Source organism: Zootermopsis nevadensis, unplaced genomic scaffold (assembly GCF_977971745.1).
Source record: "Zootermopsis nevadensis isolate Lab colony 2312 unplaced genomic scaffold, Znev_1.0 Znev_ptg000028l, whole genome shotgun sequence".
Taxonomy (NCBI): Eukaryota; Metazoa; Arthropoda; class Insecta; order Blattodea; family Termopsidae; genus Zootermopsis; species Zootermopsis nevadensis.
In genome coordinates, this window is record NW_028259160.1 from 1,482,171 (window position 1) to 1,509,280 (window position 27,110).

General features: G+C 35.4%; 1 protein-coding gene across 5 annotated transcripts in view; it reads right to left on the bottom strand.

The window, feature by feature from the left end:
- Positions 1-556: 556 nt before the first annotated feature.
- LRR (capping protein regulator and myosin 1 linker 1 leucine rich repeat protein) overlaps positions 557-27,110 on the bottom strand; it is a 59,878-nt gene continuing 33,324 nt past the window's right edge. For 2 of the 5 annotated variants that reach the window (XM_022072176.2, XM_022072174.2), the window contains 15 exons: positions 26,463-26,638; positions 24,042-24,129; positions 23,018-23,164; positions 21,607-21,627; positions 19,068-19,206; positions 17,636-17,867; positions 16,817-17,032; positions 15,541-15,716; positions 14,936-15,108; positions 14,504-14,702; positions 13,219-13,326; positions 11,962-12,084; positions 10,485-10,595; positions 9,793-9,896; positions 557-7,927 (listed from right to left, as the gene is read on the bottom strand). In XM_022072176.2, coding sequence (XP_021927868.2) covers positions 7,802-7,927; positions 9,793-9,896; positions 10,485-10,595; positions 11,962-12,084; positions 13,219-13,326; positions 14,504-14,702; positions 14,936-15,108; positions 15,541-15,716; positions 16,817-17,032; positions 17,636-17,867; positions 19,068-19,206; positions 21,607-21,627; positions 23,018-23,164; positions 24,042-24,129; positions 26,463-26,638 — 2,139 coding nt within the window. In that variant the 3' untranslated portion in view covers positions 557-7,801. The remainder of the gene's footprint in view (positions 7,928-9,792; positions 9,897-10,484; positions 10,596-11,961; positions 12,085-13,218; positions 13,327-14,503; positions 14,703-14,935; positions 15,109-15,540; positions 15,717-16,816; positions 17,033-17,635; positions 17,868-19,067; positions 19,207-21,606; positions 21,628-23,017; positions 23,165-24,041; positions 24,130-26,462; positions 26,639-27,110) is intronic. The other 3 variants (XM_022072177.2, XM_022072175.2, XM_022072179.2) reach the window with 2 other exon arrangements.

The following is a 27,110-nucleotide window of genomic DNA, read 5'->3' on the forward strand; positions in this document are numbered from 1 at the left end:
TCCAGCCCTACATTAAAACCGGACAAATAACGAATACAAACACGAGTACAGTCGCACTAGCAATGTTCAGTATCAAAAATGTGAAGGAACCTTTAAGACATGAACATTAGACTGGAGAAGATACATAGTAATATGTGGAGTACCACAAATTGTTAGAATAGAATAGAATTTATTTACATTCCACATATCCTTCATAGGATTAAATAAAGTAGAATGAGGCCAGGCCATGTAGCACACATGGAGAAATACCAGATTCCATAGAAAGTTTTGGTCAAAAACCTTAAAAGAGGAGCCGCATAGATATAAGCACAATGGAAGGGATGATGTTAAAACGGATGTTGGGAAAAATAAGGTGTTATGATACAGGCTGGATTGAAGTGGCTCGAGATAGTATCCAACAGGCATGGTGATCCATCTTTTTGATTTCACAGCAGCAGGGAATTTCTTGATCAGGAGCATATCAACTTTACATGGAAGGAACCACAGTAATTGTTATAATTAACATGTTTGTTTCACAGAACACAAAGGATTTTGCTCTTGAATAAAAGTTCCAAACTTGTGTATATATTATTTAAAATGTCACTTTATTTAAAATTCTGAAACTTGATCATTTTCTCATTAAGACAAAAAGGTACTCTAAATTATGTGTTGAATCATCAAAAAACTTATTTTTTTAACTTGAGAAGATGTCAAATACAGAAAAAGTTATCTAGGGTCATAAATCAATAAATCAAATTGGAGGTTACTGAAGAGTCCCTATGCGATAACATTATTTTATATAAAAGAGAAACATTACAGGGAAGTACTGAATGATCAATAAAAGACAATACACTGACTTTTACATGGCATACATACATACATACATCATTCATGTCACCATCATTGCAACCAGGAAAAGTAAAATTCAAAATACTAGTTTTCTTATGAAGCAAATAACAATAACAAGAAATTTCTATTATATGAAATACAAATAACTGATATCTATCCAAAAAATAAAAGCAATATCACATCTAATTAATCTGTTTGCACCATATACATTATAGGTAACTTCTATATCCCACTAAAGATGTAGGACAATTCCAAACATTCAGAAGTTTGGTTCTCTCTCTTGTAAAAGAAACCATGGGACAAAATGCAATGAGCAGTGAAACAAATACACACAAATCTTGAGCAAGATTTTGGTTTTAGTTTGCATATTAAAAGACTTAAATTATGAAACTCTGGATAGCTTAACACTGTTGACTATAAAATAAACTAGCATAGCCTGGATGACACAGGGCACTTATTTGGTAATGCTAATTCCACAAAATACTTTTGATCCTTTTTACACAGAAATGATACTCAGGTTATAATGTACAAAGTGTATATTTCAATACTGTCTTTTGGCATGTATTGCACCTTAAATAAATAATAATAAAAAACTGGCAATCACTTTATGAAAGTAAAACAGAAGTAAAACATTACAAAATGAAACGATATATAAGAAAAAAGATCAAGAGAAATGGCGATGATCACAGTATAGCAACATTTTTAAGAGCTTTGAGTCATTAAATTTTCATCATATCTGCGCAAGTCTTCAGACTGTCTCTAAATGCAGACACAAATTTACTTAAAGTATTAATGATGTATAATTAATTCTACATGTTGTTCTATACTTTACAAATTTCCTAAAACACAATCAATGAATATTGATGAAATATGCACTGTGACCAAAGATCTTTGATGCCTGATGAAGCCTAGTGCAATAAGCATGCAACTTGATTTTGGGAACACAGACCTGTTGGTACAAGTGCAAGTTGTATGGGCAGCCATATGTCAAGACCCGCTTATCAATTCATTAACTGTTCAAGTGCTCTTACTTCCAACAAAGTAAGGAATGTTATAATCTCTGCTTTCTTCTACTGTTCTGTGTTCTCATGCTCAATACCTTAATGTTCCCACTTGAGGCATAACACTTAAAATGAATTCTATTTCACTGAAAATACACACTCTACACATGTTGTGAAATTAACCTACTCAACAAATCTCTCTGACTGGTGGCAAGAGTGAAAACTGAAACTATATGTTTAACATTAAAAGATAAATATTAAATTTATCATGTCAAATTGAATTTTTTACATTTCTAGGAACAAATATAGTAGTATTTTCTGGGGGAAAATCTATTTTCACAACAAATCATTCAAACTGGGATCTTGTGGGGAGAGGGAAAGATACATCTTAAAAAACTGCCAAGAACATAAATCACATAGTTCTGGACTGTGGTAAATTTAAGGTTTATTTTTCCTTTTAACGTGAACTGTGCCTTTCCAATGTCACCTGTAAGTCTGCACTTGTTTGCTGTTGTCCAATTATGTTATTGAAATTATAAACATGGATAACAAAGGGTAAACTACTACTAACAGAATGAAACAAAATCAACAGGAATAAATACAATATTTATACCTGAAATATATGAACTGAGTAATTGTTACCAAAACTTTACAAGAAACACAGAAGGGATGAATACAAGATGTACATACTCACAGTTCCATGCACTGTTGAGTACGAGAAATACTTAAAAATAAGTAAACTCTACTGATACTACAGTTACTGACATGTTAATAGTTTCTGGACCTAAGCAGGGGCATACATTTATAGATCTGTAACTATGTGATATACGCATCTTGAAACAAACAATTTTACTGTGCAGCTATCACCCTGATGATGGAGGCAGAAAGCACATCTGGCATGTCGGTAAACTTCTACCAGTCTAAATTGCACATCCCAGATGACAGTCATATAAACAAATAATTTTAATAAGTTTTTTGTAATTTGAAACTTTTCATCAATGTTCCTACATTACTTTCAGTATCCCTTATTATAATTATTCTCCTTCATAATATGATCCTTCTGCTTAACTTGTACTGTGAGTGGATGACTGCTTGAAAGACATAACAAGATACTGAAATCTCAGGTGGGAAGTTGGCTATCTTGAGGTTTTTGTGATTCCTCAATCCCTCCAGGTATATACATGCTGGATCAGTACCTTACAATAGGCCATAACATCTTATCCATCATTCAAAATCATATGATCATTTGTTACAACTTTTGCAATTGATACAGTCTTGTTAAATAAATCATTAATGACTACAGAATCTGAACTATTGACACTCGATGATGAATCTCATCCCTTAAAAATATTCAACACCCTTGGTAGCACACACATGTACCAAGAGTGTACAAAGTGAAAGTGAAAAACAACTACATTTAAAAGTAAAAAATTTTTGGTGTGACATAATAACAAATTATAAAATGGATCCATGACACCCTCAACTGATTTTGTATAAAATCTGTTTCCTTGGTGGGAACTGCTTTCCAGGTTTACCACATTTATCACTGCACAATGAAAAAAATGTTAAGTAAATATGTAATATGTTTAAAATGTATGGGTGGATTTGTACATCCAGTTTTCAACCTCTGTGTATTTTGTTCATTCAACACAAACACATTTTTAATTGCAGGGCCCAAATGGACCAGTCACCTGTGTATAGTGTCTAAAGCTGCTAACATGACCACCTCATTATGGAGCAGATGACCTACTTTTTATTACACTACCTATAACAATGAACCTAAGTGAAACTAAAACAAAAACTGGAAGTGAACAAGATAAGTTGACACAAAATACTTAAATCAGTAACAAGAAATGCTGCCAATGTTTTGCCACTCACAGAGGGCTTTAGTACCAAACCAGGTGTGCATAATGCTGTGGTGTGTATCAACATTCTGTGATGAATACTTCTCATACTTTGAAGTGCCTTGTTTCTCTTTTTTCATTTAAGCGTATTTTTAACGGTAACATAACACTGGCCACATGGAGCTGTATCCACTATATTCTATCACTGATTCCATACGTCAGACTGTGGCCCACAGGCACTCACATTACTCTAATTTTGAAAAGTGCCAAAAACATGAAGCCCAAGAATTGCAGGGTGGCCAATTTCAGGTATCAGAAGTAAAGGTTGAGAATCACTCACTGTACTTGACTGGGCCACCATCAACACAACAAACACATAGTTCAAAGACGCACGATCCAGAATGTGTAGCGCAGCATTTATATGGATAGTTAGGCCTATATAAGAATTACTGAATCCCCCCCATGTTAATAATCATGAACAATTTTCATCCATAAACATTTTAAATATCTGTAAATAACACTCCTCTTGCATCCTAGAATCTGGTCAGTATCAAGGTGTCAATGATGATACTAATTAAATGAGCTAGTCTGCTTTTTCAGCAGAATAAACAGAACATGATGCCACAAAACCAGCAATGTAATAGGCAGTATAACCATTCAGTTACTCCATCATATTTACTCACATAATATGTAGTCATGTGTCTCATTTTCAAGGTTTATTTTTCATTATATCAAGTGCTGGATGTAAAATACTTTAACTTGATTTGGACCCAAGACAGAGAAGTATAAGGATGGAAAAAATACTTAGCGAGGAGGTTCAAAATTTGTACTTCTTAACTAATATTGTCAGGGTGATTAAATCAAGATGAGAAGGGTGGGAAATAAAGCACATGTTGGGAAAATAATACAATACTCTGGCTAGGATATTTTAAAGAAAGATACCTGAGATGCTAAGAATACAGCCTCCTCAATTACTTCCCATGGTTTGTGTAACATCTTTCCTAACCTGCTGTTATTCCCCTCTTGATTTTGGTCTCCCTCATGATATCTTCCATCCACTTTTACATTCAAAACCTTGATTTAACCCCTTCATTCTTAAAACATGTCCATACCATCATATTCTGTTATTTGTTAACCTGCATTCCAAGGGTTTATTCTTAAACTCCCTCAAACATTTTTGGTTATCAGGTGTTCTTCATACTCTAGTGTAAGTGAAGAACACCTTATTGGCCTGTCCTAATGTATCACAGTTTCCTAGGCGGCAGGCAACCTGCATCAATGGCCACTGCTGTGCAACAAAGGGAACTGAGGTCACTGTTGAAGTGATGCACAAAAGTTACCTCAGATTACATTTGTACAATGACGAACATACTGTAGTGTGAAGAATGGCTTTGGAATGTAAGTGTACTCCAAAGAGTATACATTTTCAATCTTGTTCCTTATATAAGGTGCCCCATAGTTAATGATAAAAAAGGGAAATTTATTGCAGATAAACCACTGGGAGAGAAATTTGGGAAAAATGCAAAATAGGGACAGAAACGAGGGGCTTTTTTAGTACTGTTGGCAGCAGTGCATAGACAAATATTGTGATAATAATAGTAAAAAGAAAGTTAAAGAAACAGGTTAGGAAGGTTTGATGGCAGGCTTATTGTAAATACAATGAATAAATTGAGCACCATAGAAACAGACAATTTTTTGAGCAGTCAATTTCCTTCCTCCACATTTTAAGTTTATGAACCTACAACTGAATTCTTATTCACCGAGTGGTCTAACATTCCCATTCTTTGTTCATTACCGTATCAGGTCTTCTGAACTTGGCTTTTAATTCAGCACGTGAAATGATTTTTATAAAAGTATACAACTGACTCCCATCACATACAACTGATATAGAACAATTCCTCAACTAATATTTTATGCATCTAGTCCTAGCCCAGTTATACCAGTATTAAACTTCCTATATTTCTTTGCAGTGTTCATACAAGAGGGATGAGATGGGCAGGACATGTAGTATACACAAAAATAACAGAAATTCAAGCAGTATTTTAGTCATAAATCCTGAAGGGAAGATACAGGAATATATCAGAGGATTCAAGTGGTCAAGATAGGATCAATGGCACACTGTTGTGAACAGTAATGAATGTTATGGTTACATAAAATGAAGGAATTTCTTGACTAGCTGAGCAACTATCAGCTACACAAGGACTCTGTTCTGTGGAGTTGCATAGTTGGTGTTCATATTCCCTGTCCCACACAGAAAAGTTCATGGGGGGTATAATTTTGTATCAAAACATAAGAAATGGGGAGAGAAGCATTCAAAGATTGCAGATCAATTCTTTTGTCAAGTTTAGTTACAGCTAATTAAGTTAACATCAAACAAGAATACAAACACTAAATACAAATTTGCAATAAATGTAATAGAAGGCAGTGAAAAGCAAGATATAAAATGGACTAAGGAAGAAAATTTCCTACTTGCATTATTTTCCTTTCAACATTGCTCGTAAATGGGCTACAAATGTCACAATTCTCACATGATTAAAGAAAGAACTTGTCTCTATATCAAATTTAAAATGTTAACTTTAAACTCCATTTAAAACCAGAAAATACATGCATATATGAAAATAAAACTGTACCTCCTGTTTTAGAAGTGCAGGAATTATGGTTAGTTAATTTCTAATTAGCTCCTAATGGAATGTGTTCTTACAAATGAAGTACATTAATGAATTATTGAAATTCACATTTATAAAATTTATCAAAAGTAATCAACTGTACAGTAAATTATGTGTGTTAAGATAAAATGTTTTATTTAGTTATCTATCATTTGTCAGAAACATTTTATTTACACTTCATGCTAAGTGAAACCCCAGTCTGTCTGAGGATGCATCACTTCAGACTTTTATTTTAATATAAATTCTGACAAATTTTTTTATAAAACAACTCCATTTATTGAAAGTATAATGGGCAGGTAATGGACATTTAGCAAACAAAATATATTACCTGTTCTGTCTGTAACATTTAAGAAAGGTGGCAGATGAAGTGTATATGATTCTTTGTCAAAATTACAGTTTTATTGTCCCAGAACAATTACCCCCCTTCCCTGGTTTAAATAATAGAGCATTTTCAATATTTATAAAAACGAAGTATAAAATGTTTACTACATTATGTGAGTAAATATGGAAATTGTAAACAAGTGACAAAAAGATACATATTCTGTGCACTGAGCTTGAATATTATGTATATATAATCATATCAGAGAATTTACAATTTAGTTTGTAATTAACATGCTACTTACAATTAAACTATTTATACATATAAAACACAGCTCACCTCAGATGTAGCTGAGTACGAGTGATATCAATATAAATCTATAAAACTATACAAACAAAATACAAATCAATTGCACAAAGCATCACTGTAATACATAAGCCTAGAGATGCTTATCAACATTTAAAAAAACGATTAGGTTTATTATAAAAACTTATAACTGGCAGTATTATCTATTACCAAGATTGGAATACTTGCTTTCGTCTTGCTCCTTGTTCATATTCTAAAAGCTGGTTAGCTTAGCAATGTTTATTTTACAATAATTAGTCTAGCAGTTTTTTTAAAATGTTTCAATAACACACCTAATGACTGGAATGATAAAGTTTTAAATTTGAGGTGGGAGGAAATAAAATGTTGCCTTTTGAAATACTGGGTGGTTATGAAGCACCTTTACCATTTAATGGTAAGAAAATTTTGGAGCCATATTTCTTGAACCATACACTGCCACTGATCCACAAAGTAAAGAAGACAAGATGAGAAGGTAATGGTGATAAAATGCATATTAGCCTAATGGAAGATTGTGAAGCAGTTAACAGACTATATAATGAGTGGTAAGCCACACAATTTCAGAGGTACATCTCCCGGCACTGATAAAGTAACTTAATAAACACCCTATATTTATGGCTGCCACTCCAGGTATCCAATGAACCACCACAACAATCCCCACCTTACTAAGTTCAAGGGATGAGGAAATAAAACCAACTTACAGCTGTCCTACATAGCGGATAAGCAAGTGTCAATAGAAGTCACTGTATACCTGGCAGTGGTAAAAGCTGAATGAATATGTTAATGGAATGAATGAGATGTTCAGACATCCACTACATCATCATGTGTGAACTCGGTCTCCAGAACAAAGCTCTGCTGCCTCACACGTGCTGTGGCTAATTTCTCATTTTGTGGTGCTGGCCTATCAGCCAAGCTCTCCTGAAGCTCCTATAGATAAACAAGGAAAAGGAAAAAATATAATTATTTGATATAACAACAAAGAACATTATATCTCACAGGTTAAATGAACATAGCTGATCAGCAACTTTCAGGAACACTGCAGTTTGGCTTGCTGTTACAGAGTCAATATATTTAATATATTAAAATGTTCCTGTAATGGTGACAAAGTATGATGAAACGTCTCTGAATACAGCCAGATTGTATCATGAACGTGTTACACTGATTGAAACTGACACTCATGTTATTTTAAAATTATCATCATAGTCATAAAGGTTTACACTGCATGAATCCACAAAATGAAGCCATTTCAATACTTAATACACAAAGAGATAAACTTTTACCAGTCAGTGAGGGGCATAATCTGGAAATAGAAAATGCTTATGAAGGGGAAAATGCAACTACAGGTAAACCTCGATTTACGCCGGGGATGCGTTCCTGGACAAACCGGCGTAAATTGAAACTCTTTTTATAATGTAAATCAATGGGAAGTCGATGACATGCGTTCCCGGCACCCAAACATTGACGACTTAAGTTCCTCAAAAATTGACTTCACCTTATCCGTGATAGCAATTTCAGTCAAGGGAATGTTTTTTCGATTCATGTCATCCACCCATAGCAACAGTAATTTCTCCATTCTTTCTAAAAGTTTACTTCTGCTATAACTCACTTGCGTTGCACTTACTCTCGTAGCCTGTTGCATTGACTGTTTTATTTTATATGAATTTTTCATTATGGTAGTCACAGTGGAAGGAGGCAACTTCATACTTCTGCACACATTACGACGGGTATCACCACCTTCTATTCTACGAATTACGTCCATCATATCTTCTATCGCAATAGACCTATGCAACGTTTTAGCAACACATTCACTTTCTTAGCAGACATGGTGGCTCTTCTACAATTTATAAATATAAAACAGTTGCTACTGCAGAACAGTGGTCGAACAACAACACAAACACGTTCAGCACACAGTTTTCAGCACATTCAATGTGTCAACAAGAAGCGAACTGAGCACATTTTTCCTTACTCCCTTATCAGGATGAACGCAAATGACTCACCATGAAGAGAGACCAATGCTCACGTGACTGTTGCGCAATGTTGGCGGATTTTTAGGAGATTATCTCGCAACTACTTAGCAATGAGTGCAGAGGTGACTGTATTTATAATTTTATTCAAAATCAGCGATGTAAGAATTACGATTTATTATAAGAATCAGTACGAGAAACATTGTAAAACGTTATAAATAATAGTGAAATATATTTTTCTCACTTTTTGACTTGCTGGTTTCAAAAGCGGCGCTATTCTGAATCGGTACAAATTGAACCGGCGCAAATCGAGGTTTACTTGTACTTAAAAGTTATTACACGTCCATATTAACACATGAAGCAGAAATTTAAACATGAACCAAGATTAGAATTTAATGGCAGTAGGGATAAGATTTTTGAGGAGTATAGGGGGGGGGGGGAGAGAGAGAGAGAGTAAGAATTTAGGGATAAACACCTTGGAAGCCAAATTAACAAATAATAGAATATGATGGCACAGACATGTTTTAAGAATGAATAAAGAGAGAATCAACAAAGTTTTAAATATAAAAGTAAAAGGAACATGCTGCAAGGGGTATAAAAATATAGACAGAAACTGCTGAATGCTAAGAATTAAGAAGTATGATGCCAGAAAGAGTTTTGTAGAAGGTTTTACAAAATGCAGAGAACTGGTTCAATGGTTATTAGTGGAGGGACATATGTATATAAGCAGATTACACATAGCATGAAAACCAGTCTACATAAAATCACAGAGTGAGGTCACACCAACTGTTCTGACAACTGGAAAGCCAAAAAAACTTCGCATGGTACCTCAACATGAGACAGTTTCCTTGTTCCACGAACAGCACTCAGACTAATAGCACTATTTACTGGGCCACTTGAATGTTGCTGGAATGCTTTGCTATCGGCCACATCTGAACAAAAAAAGTGAAGCCTACAGCAAAAATAAAGCAATATATACTAAAATTATTTACAAAATAAAAGAATAAACTTAAATACAAGATCTGACAATTAAATAACCTGACATATCTGTGCAGCAACTGACAACATTGGTGAGTCAGCTTATGTTAGATAACATGACTACACTATTCAGCAGGTTAGTGACAGTTATGTGTTTTGTGGTATGCAATATATTGATACAGTGTTTTGTTTGTTTGTCAGTAACATGGGTGATACATTTTTAGAACACAGAATCAACATTGCAGTTTTAGTACAAGTAGTTGCGGCTTATTTTAAAGGCAGACTAATATTCCAACATTTATTTAAGAGACTGAGGAAAACCATAAAAATTCTCAGATAAGATACCCAGTCTGGAGACCTAGATTGAAACAAGTCAACTTCTCTCCCTATAAGAAACAAATCCCCAAATCTCTACATCATGTTGCTCAGTATATTAAATATGTTTATTGTAAATACTTACGAGAAGAGCATCATATAGGATAGCATGATAATTGGACATAAGACTAACCAAACAGCATGCACCTTTGTAGTTATGTTCTAACCTGATTCACTGTGTGATGCACCCTTCTTTTTGCTGTCAGAGTCTGGACCACCATGCTTGCTCAAACTGGCTGCCATTTCTCGAACAGAACGCTTCTCTCCACCACCTGGACCTGTAAAATTACAATCAAATGTTACAAGTTATGCCTTGTATCATATGAATATATCCTATGGAGATCACCAGGGAAAACACCATAGGGACACATTATCTGCTGCATATAATTTGTACTGAAGGATATTAAACTTATTTAATGACACCATGACTGCATACATTACCTAGCAAAAATAGCAGACTACATGTAAATGAATAAATGTAAAAGATGTGGAAGCAGTTTGTCATGGTTCAGTTTTAGTTCAGGTACTGTGCCAGAAATTGCCTGCAAGGGCTGAGGAAAATCATATTTTAGGGATAAAAATGTTAACAAACCAATAATATTTATCTTTATTTCAAGACAGCCAGTCTCCAGGCCAATACTAGAAAAAGGGACCTGTTTTATTTACTAACTACACAGACCAGAGCAGCTAGTCAAGAAATCCCTTGCTTTTTATAGAACCCAAAGATTTATTACCATGTACACAGCAGTCCACCATCAGTCCCTATTCTGAGCCAGATGAATCCAATCTACATACTCCAAACCTAACATTTAAATATCCTGCCATCTATGCCTAGGTCTCCTGAGGGGTCTCTTCCCTTTAAGCTTTCAATTTTGTTAGATATGGCATTATGTCAACCAGCAGTCTAAATATTCAATTAATCATAGCTATAGTTCCTTTATGTAGATACCAAAGTACTGCACTCAATGAAAAGTACACAATTCAAAGGCAAGACAAAGAATGACATTATAAGGAGGTTACTTTCAGTGTTTGATTCTTACACTTTTCACAGTACTATCACTCACTGAGCTATGCTGTAGAGCTCTTTAGCAAAATACTGAAAACGAGACTGGACAGGTGTAATCCATACTGAAATATACAGGGGTAGGATTTAAGGCCATAAAATTTATTTAATTTCCACTATTATAACTGAAATGCATGAACATACACTTCAAAAGTTGTTTCCTTTCTTCTTTACTGATTTATTTGTTTATAATAAAATAGTTGGTAGAATGGCATAGTTACAAATACATACATTACAAACTAATCAATAAATTAATGTACAACCTGTAATACATGCTGAAACATCTCTCAACTTGTAATTTTAATGAAAAAGTATTCACAAAAGAAGACATGATATCTTACTTTAACAACTTCAAGTTTATGCAAGGAATTAAGAATTTATGAGTTTAGGGTATCCTCCAATGGCATAATGTCAATACCAAATTTAATCAAAATCTGTCCAGCACTAAGTTTAACCACGCAGACACACAGATAGAAGACATACATGGTCAGCCCTATACACATTCATTTCACGTGTATCATGAAATGAACACATAATAAGTGGCAAGACTTTACATGATATGTAATGGAGTTAAGCCTCACCTGATCCTGAGCCCATGCTAGCCACACCAGAGTCTGTGGATTCATCCAGAGCATCCCCAGAATCAGGAGTATTTGCTGCAGAAGTGTTGGTACTAGACCCATCACTTGGCAATGAGAACTCTCCTGCAAAACAACAAATAAAATCAACCGTTCTCGATGATCACATTCCAAAATTACACATTTGCAATGAATTTCAGAACTTCCACATTTTTAAATATAATACTCATCATCCAATTATTTTATTCGAATTATTCTGGACAACAAGTCCAAAATATTTTCAGAAGTTGTTTTTCAGTGTTTAAGCACCACACCAAATGTGTCCAGATGGAGTGGGCAGATCTCACATAAACTAGTGCTAGATGGAGGTGAGTGGTGAGCTTTACAGTCTGAACACTTTAACCATTGAGAAAAAGCCTCTGGCACTCAATGGATAAGAGGCTGGAAGGGCCCCACAGCTGAGAGCCTTCCCTTGTTGGGAATCAAACCCCAAATTATCAATTTACTTACTGTGTGTTTTGCTTTGTTTGCAATTAGAAGACAACCCCTTTTCATTCAGGCATTAATTACAAAACCTAGTAAATACAGTAATTTCAGGTTGCATGAAACCACATGGTATATTGTCTCCTTCCAATACTGAGTATTACTTACATGCAGTGTGACATGAAAAGTAACGACTCAAAATGGTGACACAATTGGGAGTAGACTAACAAAATAATTCTGTTTATCTAAGCATAATAAATATCTGTAGCAGATGTTCACTGGCCGTTATAGCAGGTTACTGTTTCATATAATATGCAAAAAAGTCTATTTGGATGTTGCCAAATCTCAAAACTGTCAGATGTGATGAAAACTTCGATATTTTTCCTTCTGCTTCACTGTTAACATTAATTCAGAAATCAGTACTACTTAACACGCTGGCTCCAACATGATTTTTGCCAGGAATAAATTTCATCTGAAGACTCATGGGTGGCCCTTTAAAAAAACCCTCTTATTGTATGAAGTGTGACACACTGGTGGCTCTCCCAAACCTCATGCATCTTTCCTGCCCCAGCTATGATGTTAGAAAGAATTACTTTACTATACAAAGACTGAACCTCCACATAAATAATATAGTCCTTTGACCCACCAATGTCTCTTGAGGTATAGCCAAGCAAAGAATAAATAAAATTGGTCTTCTAACCTATTTATAGGTGATCCAGTCCAGTTACCCACACATTTCTACCATACATTTATATGCCACCTGAATAATTAACATACCTGACTTCCTGTCACCTCCAACCATGGACCATGGTCTTGGTTTTGGAGCAATGGGTGGTGGAGGTTTCACTTTGCTGGGGCACTGCTTTCCTGATGAGCAGCATGACCCTGAAATGGCACCACAAAGTCAGACAAATTGTAAATATGAGTGAAATGCCTGACCGCAGTACAGTCTTGTAACACTTGCTCAAGAACATGCAACCAAACATCGTGGTCAAGTGGTTAACACTCCTGCCTCGTATTCGGGAGGTCCCAGGTTAAAATCTCGGCCCGGGGACCAGCTATCCTGACTGTTTTTTTTTTGTGGTATTCCTCAGTCCCTACATGCAAATGCCAGGATAGTGGCCACGACTGCTTCCTTCCACAAACTTTCCAATTCGTTATTCACTATCATCCTCTCATTTGACACCATATAGTTTGAGTTACTGAAAAGGATTGTTAAATAAATTAGAAATAAATAAATCAAGGACATGCTTGTCATAATAATTAAGTCTGTATATGGTAATGTGTAACCATCAGCCTCAGATAAAGCTAAAAAAAGCTTGTCATCATTGTAAACTTTGTAAGCGACTATTAAATCGAATTATTTCGTAGAAAACTTCATTCTTGTTAGATTTATTTTAAATAGTATACTACAGATAACAGATGCTGAGGCAACTATGGATAATAAGATTAAATTAATGGGAATATGCAAATAAAAATTAATGAATGCATGGAAGATCTACGAGTAATTTAACGTTTTATGCACTGTTCCTGGAGGGACTAAAGAAAATAAAATCTCAGGGTAGATGGTCCCTGCGGTGAGACTGGAACCTGTAACCTATTTTGTGATTTTTAAGTAAAATGTTCACTCTGTAAATGACCTAACAATCTCAAGTACAATCTCAATACTACCTGTGAATGCTATATCAGTGTTCCTTATTAGCTTTGTAATATTATATTTCCATCTTCAATAAATGAATGACCACAAAAAAGTTTATAAAATTATACTTACTATAAAAAGCATTACTTGAACAAACTATAATTCTTGAGAAACACTTCAACTTTATTTTCTAAATCTATGTTCTGAGATAGAATGACAAAAATTATCTTCATGCATCACTTTCTGCTTAATACATTAGGCATAAAGATCTCTCTTGAGAGGGCTAAATTTTTATGACATTTCATGATAAGTCTTGCATTTTACAGCGAAAAAATTGTCAGTAATAGAGTTAAACTATACAAAGGCAGGAGTAAATTGAATTATTTATATTTCCTAAGTTCTGTCACAGTAACTAAATCCCACCTGAGTCTGAATTTGTCCTGCTGCCACAAATTTCCTTTGTCACTGACTTGAGGATGGGAGACTTTGGGACTTCACCTGAACTCCCTTTGGGGAATCCATTGGTCGGAGACCGCAAAGAGTCTGCCAAGCCTGTGGATCGAAGCCTCACTGAGGGAAGCACTGTTGGTGACGGAGGCTTCTCTTTGTCTGGATCAGAGTCCTAAGTGCCAGCAAACATTTCAAGCTAAGAATATTTTATATTGCCAATATAGTGGTACAAAAGAATAACATTTTAATGTTTGAAATTTACAATAATAAGTTAATGTGTTTTAGTAACAACTTTCACAAACATAATTACTTTAAAACTTACCAGACATTTCCAAATAAATATTTGTTTTTCATGTATGCACCACCTACAGACACACAAAAGTGAGCCTGCATATACAAATATACCTGTCGTGGAGATGATGTCCTCTTTTCTTGTCGAGCCTTCATTTCAGCAAGTACTGTGTTGTTAACTCCAACTTTGATCTTCGGTACACGAGCTGAACCATCAGTCTTATCGCCACTGCAACCAAATTCCTGAGTAATACTGCCACTGCTGTCCTCTCTTGTCAGCTGTCCACCTGACATGCATAGCAACACATAACGGCACTAACAGCACAATAATTTATAAAATGGCTTGACACATGGTAAAATTCTATACATGCATTAGAATATCAATGCCGAGTAGTTAGCACCCTCAGTTTATATTTGAGAGGCCCCAAGCTCAAATCTTCAACTGGTGACTGGCAATTTTTATTTTCAAATATTATGATAAAACAGCTACTGGTATTGTGAATGTTACATAATGATTATATGTGAAAATGCCACGACCACAGGGAGGTGGAAGCATCCAGTAATAAAAATGGATGGTTTATCAGACATGGAGATCTTATATTCTATATGGATTAAGCCATGTTTAATTAAATTTCAAGACTAATTTTCATTCTCAGAGATAAAAACAAAGGAATTACAAAAGTTCAGTATTTGTAGATAACAGTACTATAAGAACTCACCCTCAAGGCTACCTTCCTGCCCAGGCATCCGCCTTGCCAATGGGGAAGCTGTGAGCGGTGAATCTCCTTGAGACCGTCGTCCAATGAGGGGAGAGTACTTCTCCAAGTTATCACTCGACCGGGAGCGAGGTGCTGCTGGTTCTAAGAGGCCAGACACTCCTTTCAGGAGAGGGGAGCTGCAAGTGTTGGAACACTCATGAACCATGAAACTGTCACAAAATTTTTCTATAACACCACCACCTGATTGAAAATTTCTGATTACAGACAGAATAACTTACTAAACATCTAGTGTCCTTCTGTTAACACCTCTATGGAACTTCCTCCCTTTAAATAAGGTAGCTGTTTAGTTTATTTAACAGTAATGTCTCTATGATATAATTTATATGATGAAGAGACAAAGTGGGGGAAGATATATAAACGAGAGGAGAGAGGGTGAGTGAGAGGGGGGGAACTCTTATGGAAAATAACACAGGGGGCAGACACATAGACAATGAAAACGTGACATGTGAGGATGCAATACCGTGATACTGTGTGAACTGTAAAAAATTACCTTAATATATAATTACTAATTAACTCCATGGAGTAAGATCCTTCTTCAGATAGCAATAGTTGCTCAAATAATCCAGAAATTCCACACATTTCATGAAACCCAAAGGATTAATACTGTTCACATGAGCCCACCACTAGTCTCTATCCTGACCAAAGTAAACAGAGAACACACACTACCACACAATTTTTCTAAGATCCACTTTAATATTATCCTCATATATATATATATATATATATATGCCTCTGCCTTCCAAGTGGTCCCTTCAGGCTTTCAAATCAACATTGATTGTCTCATACAAACATGCTACATGTATTGCCCAAGTCATCCTCAAGTTAATATTTTATTTATTTGTGGTTTATTTAGCATTGCAGTCAGTAGTTCAGGACTGAATGATATAATTATTAGTGGATCAGAAAGGATGTTGGAGGAAGCAGTCATGACCCAATTCAAGACACTTTTCCAGAATTTGCCTGAAAGGACTGAGGAAAACCATAAAAACCTGTCAGGAGACCCAAATCCCAGGCCATGTTTTGAACCCAGTACCTCTTATATATGAAGCAGGAGTGCTGCCACTTGGCAGCATTTGTTAATATGTTACTTCAGAGTTCATTAATTGAATACCATTTGTCAAGCATATGATCTTTGATAGCACATCTTTCCTTAATTTAACAAACACTGTTAAAGACAAGTTATGAAAGATGGATGCAATCCAGAACATAACTGCACCTGCGTCCTGTCTTCTCTTTTAAGTTGTTCCCACTGTTACACTTGTCCTCATCTGTACCACACTTGTTTGATGCGCCACAGGTCTGTGGAGGATCTGGAGATATTCTCACTGTCTTCCCTTCTCCACCCAAACTGGACTTTGAGTCTGCATTCTTCCAATCATCTTTACTGCCAGACTGGTGGTTTGGACTGCCTTCTGATGGAAATGTGTGTGAGCTGCAAACATCAGTACTGAATAAACTTCTGGACATCATGTGAAATTTTCAACATCAGGTGTGGACAAAGGAATGAAGTATGGTATAAACATTTTATCAAGTTCACTCCATACAGCAGAGTCCTTAAGAAGCTAATACATTCTCAGACATTGAAAAAATTCTCCACCTTTTATGGAACCCAAAGGTCCACTACCATGTTAACAACAATGTCAGATTGTTATAAATTTTAAAATTGTTGATTTATTGACAAGCTCCTGTATCTCTAATATGCTTGCAGTACTTCAATACTTTCTTTTTATATGATATGCAAAGGCATAAATATTGAAATGAAAGCAAACACATGACAAGATGGCAGACTGGAAAGATTGGTGGGGCCAATCTTAAAGTAGGTGAATTACTTGTATACAGTGATTCTGATCAGGATGCACGTGCACCAACAGTGATAATTAGTATTAGTAATAATACTTTATTTACTAGAAAAGGCCCATCTGCTTACAAACCATGTGATTAAAATAAAATTTAAGCTATATTTTTGTAATGAGAAGCCTGAGGATTATGTAACAAGTGTAAATGTAAATAGTACTAAATATTTCTAAAATGATACCTGTCATCTGATGTGGGTGAGACCAACGGTGTACCAGTAGGCGTGACAGAGCCTGGTCTGAAGAATGTGTCCAACCCCTCACCCAGATCCTGTATGTTCTCTATTATTTCTGCTGGCCGCAGCATTGGCCGGCTTGGGGCCCTCGTCTTGGCTCTTCGTGGTCGCCCCTTCACCAAATGTTGCAACTGCTGCCCCACTGCAGTTGGCAACTCTGCCACAGAGTCTAAAGATTCTATAAAATGAAAGGCAACAAATGTAATTCATGGTGATACATTCAAAAAGGATATATACAGAGTGAGTCAGAAGTATGTTTACAAACTTCGTGTGCGTGTTCCAGCACCAAAAATAAGAAAAAATGTTCCTATAAACATTTGATTGCAAATGCTTCATTTTCGAAATAATAGCCAAAAATAAGTTTCAATGAATGACTTTGGGGAACACTTGCTACCATTCAGTTCAAAATATTTTGTTTTACTGTTACTACATAGAAACACTGAGACTAAAATAAGTAAAACTATAATTTTACTTGCTGTTTTGTGTGGTTGTGAAACTTGGTATCTTATTCTAAGGGAAGACTGAGGGTGTCTGAGAACAAATTGGCAAGAATATTTGGACCTACAAAAACTAATCACTATAAAGAAGAGGTTTCACATGCAAAGACAAGTTTGGTAAAGAAATCAACCGCAGTTTACAATTCTGAAGAAAGAAAAGTATCATAATTAGTATCAGAACATTGATGTAAATTCCTGTTTGTATTGCCAGTTTCATAAATATGCACATAACTGTTTACATATAACAAACATATGCTGGTTAATAGCATCAATGGGTACATCAACTCCTCAGTTTACATAAAGAGAAGCAGTCCTTCAAAGCTGTTTAATAAGTGAAAATTCATTAAATGGAAATGCACTTAATTAATTTAAAGACCATACTTAGACAAGTGACCTATTAAATTAATATTAAAGAATAGTAAATAATAACACATACATGTATTTATTATAATAAACAGTAATTAATCTGAAATTACTAATTAAAGATTCCTGTATTTTGAGACAAAAGAAAAGGCAGATGCTGTGAGTACATGAAATAAGTAAACAATTAAACAGACACAAAGAAATGCTTGTAGAAGAGGCAAGCAGGGCTGAATTTATTCATAGTTTGGTACACTATCAATGTAGTAAAAATTCATTACACATACCAAAAATCAGTCGTGAATTTTTTGAAACATTAGCATGTAAATTCACTGATGAAGTGTGTAGCTGTATACAGTTATTAGTAGTACATGAACATAAATACTATTACAAATTCTTTTAAATGTTTCCCCCAAAGCAACAGGCATTAATTCAGTTACTATTATGGGAAATTGAAACAGGAGATAATATTATATAGGCTTGGCTCTCCCTGGCCGGCTTATGTGTTACAAAATATTTACCTTCTGTAGACTTTGGTAATGAAGGCAAGAGATCAGGTATGTCATCTGCTGAGAGACCATCGACACTATCCACAACAGACTTCGGTCTCAGCTTACGTCCATGAAGACTCTTCCGTTTTGTGGAGAGGTGTGGTGTGGCCTGCGCACAACTGATACTATATAACAGTGAAGCTAACATATAAAGAAACTTTTCCCAGATAGAAATTTACAAGGAAAATTTTTACTTACAGAAATATTTCAATGACAGAATCAAATTAACTTTGTTTACTTCTTAAGTTTCAATTAAAATGTTATGTTTAATGCGTTCAGTCACTTCTGAAAAACTTAGGTATTTCACAAATGTTCCTATTTATTCATTTAATATTTAAAATGTTGGTAAAATTTTAACAACGAAAATTATGTCTGAGGTACAACAGATATATATATATATATATACACATGCACACACAAGCATATACATTAAAGAAAACACTTCTGTAAATGAAATTCAATATGGGGAGAGTTTAGTGGGATTTTGTAAGACTTGAAACTTTCAGGATGAAAATGTGACAAATCCTCCCAGGCAATTTGTTGCACCAATCTGGATCACAGTCTAATATTTTTAACATCTGTCTCCATGATAATGTGTATCAAAAAAGCTGGACTTTACTCTGACTTGATGTAGGTGATCACCAGAGAAGATTTTTTCACAAGTATAATTTTACTTGAATAATATTACAAACGTTGCAAATTCTTCATATCTCTACACACAAACTAAATGTATTATGTTTAAATAAAAACAAGGGTGTGATTAAAACATTTTGACAATAAAAATACAATAAACTTAGCAGTAGCATTGCTATGATTATATTATGTGTCTGTTAAATTACTGACAAAGGTTAATTTCATGCCCATATAAACTATAGGCCTAACAAACATATAAGGCCTTGTCAATCCAATTACAAATTGACCTGACTTAGATCAACATAAACCAAATGACACTTCATTTCAGACCTTCAGACTATACAAGCAACTGTCATAAATATCTGAACCTATTACAAAAAAAAAATTATATCTAAACACAGGCAACATGTACATACAAAGTTTAAAAATAATACTTGCTCATTTACTGAAACAGGTAGGAATTGAGGTTTTCACAGCGATGAGTCCAAAGATGCATGTCTTCTGGGTTGCAGCACTGTGCAGTCTGGTAGGAGTTTATCAACATTCTGTGGTACTTGATGCTTCCATCATCTGAAATGTTGGTAAACTTCTACCAGACTGTACAGTGCTACAACCCAGAAGACAGCAATCTACTAAAATAGGATTTCTAAAACAAATACACTACAAACATGGTGCACATACTATGGACATAAAACTATTAGGCACAGATTCAAAGTAAATCATGAAATTTTTGGACATTTAAATAAAATCTGATCCTCTCTTGGCGACTAAATGCAATGTAGTCTTCTCAGACGATCAGATGCGTGAGTATGAAATTTGTTTCCAAAGCTCTGAAGACTGTCTCTGTCACTGTCATTCATCATCATAAAAGTTCTGTTCCTCTTTGTGTCTTTCCGATAACAGAAAAATTAACTGACGGCAAAAACCTAGTAACATGGCAGATAAGTGAGCAAACTAGTGAGAAACAACCTGTTCTAGGAGCAGAGGAGGAACTTTCAAAGCAATCATGAGAGGTATATAAGAAAAATTCCTAATTTTAAATATATTATAAATTAACTGCAATAATTAAACATACGAGTATTTTGTAGATATACCAAAGGACATAAATATAACTTTAATAAGTCACTTGTATATGGTTGCCTACCAACAAAACAAAAGTATACAAAGACAACATTTTCCATTAGGCTCCCTCCCACCCTTGCCAAATGCAGGTACACAGGATGGATGGAACCAGGTGACAGGATTTTATGTTACAGATTAGTACAAGGCCTGAATGAAGTAATGATGAGGGTCAATGACAAAGGTTTACAGCCTGTGTTATGTAACTTGAAGATATGTATCACATCTTACACATATTTCAAATGGCCATGTATCACAAAGATATACAATTAAACCATTAACCCTGCAGCTAAAACATGGCCAACTGTCCTGAAGTAAGGGGGTTTATAACCCTTAGTCCCATACAAGTATGGTAGCAACATCTAGTATATGGTGCTATCACTCCGGTTTTTCTTGAGCATTTAAATTTGAAATGAGATATTGCTGTTTAACTATGTTAAATGGAAAAGGATCCTTTTAATTTTATTACACTGGGAGGAGTAAAGGGCTAAGATGTACTGAGCACTGAAGTAATTCAGTTCATTAAAGAGGTGTGCTTGAGATCAGTATCCATACAATACATCTGTATCATGCGGAGAATTCGTGGCCCAGGATCCAACATTAACCTTGTGTGTAGCTACATCAACAAACGGATACAAAAACACAAACCAAACAATACAAAAAACAATGCACATGCAGCGAACACTGCCCGTGCACAGTCACATGCATATTACATGTTAATGTCTCCAACATAATGTAGGGGATGACTTGTACTTACAAGGTTCAAATATTCCAATTTCTAGATATCGATACCGCAGGTTCCAAAGAGAAACACGCAACATATTAGAACATGAATACGACACAAGAGATCATCAGACACTAGATAAACATACACATAATGTAATACACAACTGAACTATAATAATAATATTTTTAATGATTATGATAATAATGACAGTAATTATAATAATGTCAGTGTTGTGTTATATAGTAAAAACATTTCTTTTATATTCCTCCCATTTTGGAGATTCCAAGTTTTATATATTCTCAATGTTAAATTTCCTCCATCTAAGATTTTCCTTGTTATTGTTCAAATTCATTGCTCCCCAAACACACCTTATATGATAATTTCACTGTAGTGAGTTCTGATGTTAGTAGCAAAGCCTGCCATGAGACCCTACACTGAACCAGCTGAAACCAGTCCACACCCTCACACCAGTCATCTTTAACATCCATTTTAATATTATTTTACCATCCAAGCTCAAATTTCCCAAGAACTTCCTTACCTTCACATTTTCTGACCAAAATTTTGTATGCATTTCTCTTCTCTCAGATGCATACTACATGCCATACCTATCTCATTTTCCTTGATATGTTCACCCTGATACTAATCAGTGAAGAATATAAATTATGAAGCTCCTCATTATGAAATTTTCTTCATTTCCCTGTTACTCACCCTCTCTTACAGTAAATTTATTGTGCATAAACTCAGAATAAGTTTAAGATTAGAATATTCTACAAAGATTTCAGTTGCTCTGATATTTTTCTGAGACTGACCGCTCTACAGCGGCAAGTGATTAGATATTCACAACTTAAAATTATATTCTGAATAACTCTCAGAAGGCAGAATTAGTTTTGGTGAACAGGTAGATGATGGTTATGCTAATCTCGATATGACACTGTTATATAAGGACAAAATATAACGCGTAACTGTAACATTTTTGAGTAAATCTTGATAAACTCTTTAATGCGTACAAATATTTTTCCTAAATGAAAGAGAATCAGCCTGTCCATTATCAGCGACAATGATCAGTAAAATATACATGATACAGACGTTCTCTGCAGTTACAGCCGTCATAGTCATCAGCCAGAACGATTCAAATTAATACTGACAAAACATAGAATTAAAACTTGAAAGTGAAACCAAGATTATAAAGGAAATTGGAGGTACAGCAAGCACACTCACACAAACAAAGGTCAAATGAAAGATGCTTAATCATTTACTCTTTATTTATGCAGTTACGTTTTTACTGATCTTTTAGAAAGGCTCAAATAAAAATGAACAGTTTTTGTCTTGTTTCCTGTCAATACGGCTGGAGTTCTGTGTTTCTGAAAACATGGAGTGTGAATCGCTACACAGAACAGTTGCTGGGCTGTGGTGAATATTAGTATATGAAAGATGAGCTTACCATAGGTGACTGATCAGATTGCTGGCTCAGAGTGTCTGCCATGGAAAAGCTTTCACTGGGATCATTTCTTGATGAATCCGAGCTCATGCGAGACCTTGACCGCAAAACATCAGGTGTAGAAGAACGCTTCTTGTTCACATCCCCCATCTAGTAATTATGAGGCACACAGATCAAACAGATGTTTAAAATCAAGCTTCTTTAATTCCATGACAATAAATGCCACTTATTCATCGTCACATTGTACTGTTCTCTCTAGGCTACATGACAGTTACATTAATGCTTTGATTATGATGTAAAGTGCGATCTCTGTTGAAAATTTCCTTAATGTCTGTGAAGAAGACAAATGACAAAAATTTTATATTGGTAGATATGGGATGAGGCCATAGATATGGCTTTTGTAACAAATACATGCCAGTCTACACTGAGATTCAGACTGAACAGGTCTTTTTTTGGGATACAGTATAAATTAGACAAAGTAAAGAGTATCCTTAAATAAAGAACCCTCACATCAAGATTATGTTAAAATGGTATTCAATGTGCACATGAAATTGAATTACTACTCTTAATATTTATCCTTCTGCTGTATGTTCATTCAAAACATGGAACGTTGTACTGGAAAAAAATTCCCTTCTCTGCCATGTAACCTTTAATCAGCTTTCTTACAAAAATTCATATCAATTTAATGTTACTTTACTAGGCATAAATAATAATAATAACCTTAGGTTTAGGCAAGAACACACATAGATTTACAAAGAGACAAAAATTAAAAATGCCTAAAAATAATCAGAATATTACTATGTGTGGAAAAGTATTAATTTAAACAGCCAAATAACTCTATGAAGCAGTCCTTCTTAAGAACTAATAATTGCTCAGCTGGCCAGGATATTTCAAAGGTTCATTACTGTGTTCTCAAAATTACACAGCTAGACCCTATCTTGAACCAGATGAATCCAATCCACATCATCTTCATATACCTTAGGCATTTAAGATACTTCTAAGAATGTTAATGTCGTGTGCAGCTTACCAGTGTTTTGTAACTCTGTGACAAAGATTCAATGACTTCGTCCGTAATACGATCAGACACATGAGCAACCACTGCCAGATTCAGTTCGCTGAGAACAAAGAACATCAGTGAATTGCCAAATGTTACTTACTGGTACATAAATACAAACAAGTTTGTTTTAAAATTGTACTCAAGTGTTCAAGTTTCCAACATCCCTTCTAAAACCACTGTTTTTCTTCTAGTATGTTCATGACTTGCTTGTAATGGCTGTTTAAATATAGGTAGCCCTCCATTTGCGCCGATTCAGAAACCAGCAAGTCAAAAAGTGGAAAAAATATATTTTACTATTATTTATAACGTTTCACAATGTATCTCGTACTGATTCTTATACTAAATCGTAATTCTTACATCGCTGATTCTGAATAAAAATTATAAATACAGTCATCTCTGCAATTACGTATGTTTTATTAACACGAATTTGCTCTAATGAGATCAATGAATCGGTAAGAGCTGTTTGTGAAATGCAAACTTTCAAAGGACTAATTTAATCTCTGTCGAGGTACTTGGGTTATTTTTACTAGGCGATTTTCTATAGGTCGGCGTCTTACATGAATGCAACTATCGCATAACAGCAGAGATGATTGTACACACCAATCAAACGAAAGAATCGCAGTCAATACCCTTTATTTTACATATGTTATTTCAGAGCCTTAAATGTAATGCCATTATATTACTCGTCAATGTTTGGGTGCTGGGAATGCATGTCATTGACTTCCCATTGATTTACATTATAAAAGAGTTTCAATTTACGCCGGTTTGTCCAGGAACGCATCCCCGGCATAAATCGGGGCTACCTGTATTTCATAATACTGCATACTGTCCACTATCAGAACTGTAGTTTTAATATACTGGGTACCTATAAGTGATCTTTATGCTTTCAAAAATAATTTTCAGTATTGACTCCAATGAAAGTTTTTGAAACAATGGCAATGAACAGCATTAAAAGTTTTTTTAATAATAAAATGTTATGTGAGCAATCCACTAGGTGTGCTGCAGTAGCAGAAAAAAAGGTGATGTACGAGGCGCGTCCACAAAGTAAGTTTCCCACTCGTCCCACAGCTAGCAAACCTTATATTGCGCGAAGCGACTGTGCGTACGTGATAGAGCAATGACGTAGCATGGCCCATGCACTAACGGTACTTCCCGCGTTCTCACAGTAGCATCGTTGTAGCTGTTGAAGATGGAGGTTCTTATTCCAGCTCCCGCCGACTGTGAAGTGCGGTCAGTGATAAAGTTTTTGAATGCACAGAGCATAGCGCCGATCGAAATTCATCGTCAGCTGTGCCGGGTCTATGGGCCTAACGTCATGAGCAAGCAGATGGTGTGTCGCTGGTGCAGACAATTTTCAGCAGGCCATTCAGAACAAGCGGCGCGGGATGCTTAGTGCCAGTATTGTCTTCCTGCACGATAACGCTAGGCCGCACATGGCTCGACGGACAGCAAGTCTCCTGCAGGAGTTCAGCTGGGAGGTGTTTAATCATTCACCCTACAGCCCGGACCTCGCTCCCAGTGATTTCCATCTTTTCCTACACCTCAAGAAATTCCTGTCTGGTCAGCGTCAGCGTTTTGAGAATGACAGAGAGGCGGAGATGGTTGTCACACAGTGGTTCCAATCCCAGGCGGCAGACTTCTACGACACAGGTATTCAAAAGTTGGTCCCACGGTATGACAAATGTCTCAATTCCGGTGGCAAATATGTTGAAAAATAGCTGGACACTTGCTGTATCTGTTGCAATAAATATTTCCATGAAATTGTGTTTTGTTTCTGTAAACGGCCCCAGGGAAACTTACTTTGTGGACGAGCCTCATACGTTCAAAAAGCTAACTTAATTTCACTAGAATATTGTGAATATACCAAGGAGACCATCTATACCGGATCAATGCCTGAAAATCTCAATAAAACTGAAGTTAGAATTCAAGGTGAATCAGTTGGTCTTCAAATGTGCTATATGCAGAATGACAATGATTATAGTTTTGAGATAAGTAGATTGTCCAATGATTCCTGTATTCAAAACCTAAAAGTGGCAGTAAATATCTGAATATTGCTATGTCCTACAACTTTAATTTCTGTGATTAACTTAGATTACATAAATAAATTATAAAGTACAAAGATTTGTAATCACTCTGTACATACCATTGGAGGAGTTGGTTCTACTACTGTCTTCAGGTGACTGGTTGGTTACTGCCTATCCAGGCTGTTTTACAAATGGTTTTCCTAAGTCCCTCCAGGTGAATGCCAGGACAGTATCTTCAAACATGCCATTACTATTTCTTTCAAAAACAATATCTAATCAACCACTCAGTCCTCTCATCAGATGCTACTCAACCTCTGCAGATGAAACACCACCATTAAATGATTTAACTTCATAAGTATATACTAACTTGACTTTGTTCATGATGTCTGCGCCTGCCTGTTCAACGAGGCAGGTATGGATAAACTCAGGAGGAAGGAAGATCTTTTCATGACACATCTTCCTGATCTCGCCCTGAACTCGATCATCAGCCAAAACATGTGGACACTGATCTTCTGCACACTTCATCATGCTCTCCAGAGTACCCTGGAACACAACACAGAATGAGTCAAAACTTTCTTTGTAACACAGAAACAGAATGGAGGATGAATTAAGAAATAAATACTCTGTTAGAGTCCATCTATATCTCTAACACCTATGAGAACAGCAATTTGAGGAGATGATGCCATTCTATAGTTTATAAACATATGATTACTATCATTATGTTCAGAATCTGATGTTTCCTGCTGTGGTGGCATAACTTAAGGTACTACACTGGCAACTGCTTGGAGGGACTGAGAAAGACCATAAAAACCATCAGCAAGGTGATACTTGTGTAAATCACAAAGATTTACATGAACATGAGCATTATATGCATACAACTTTCTAATCGACAATAATTTTTAATTCACAAAATCAATTACTTTGGTGTGTCTGTGATCCATTGTACCAATTAGATATACACACTTCTCAACCAAACTCAATTAAATTAAAAATTTCAAATGTCATAATCCCAAAA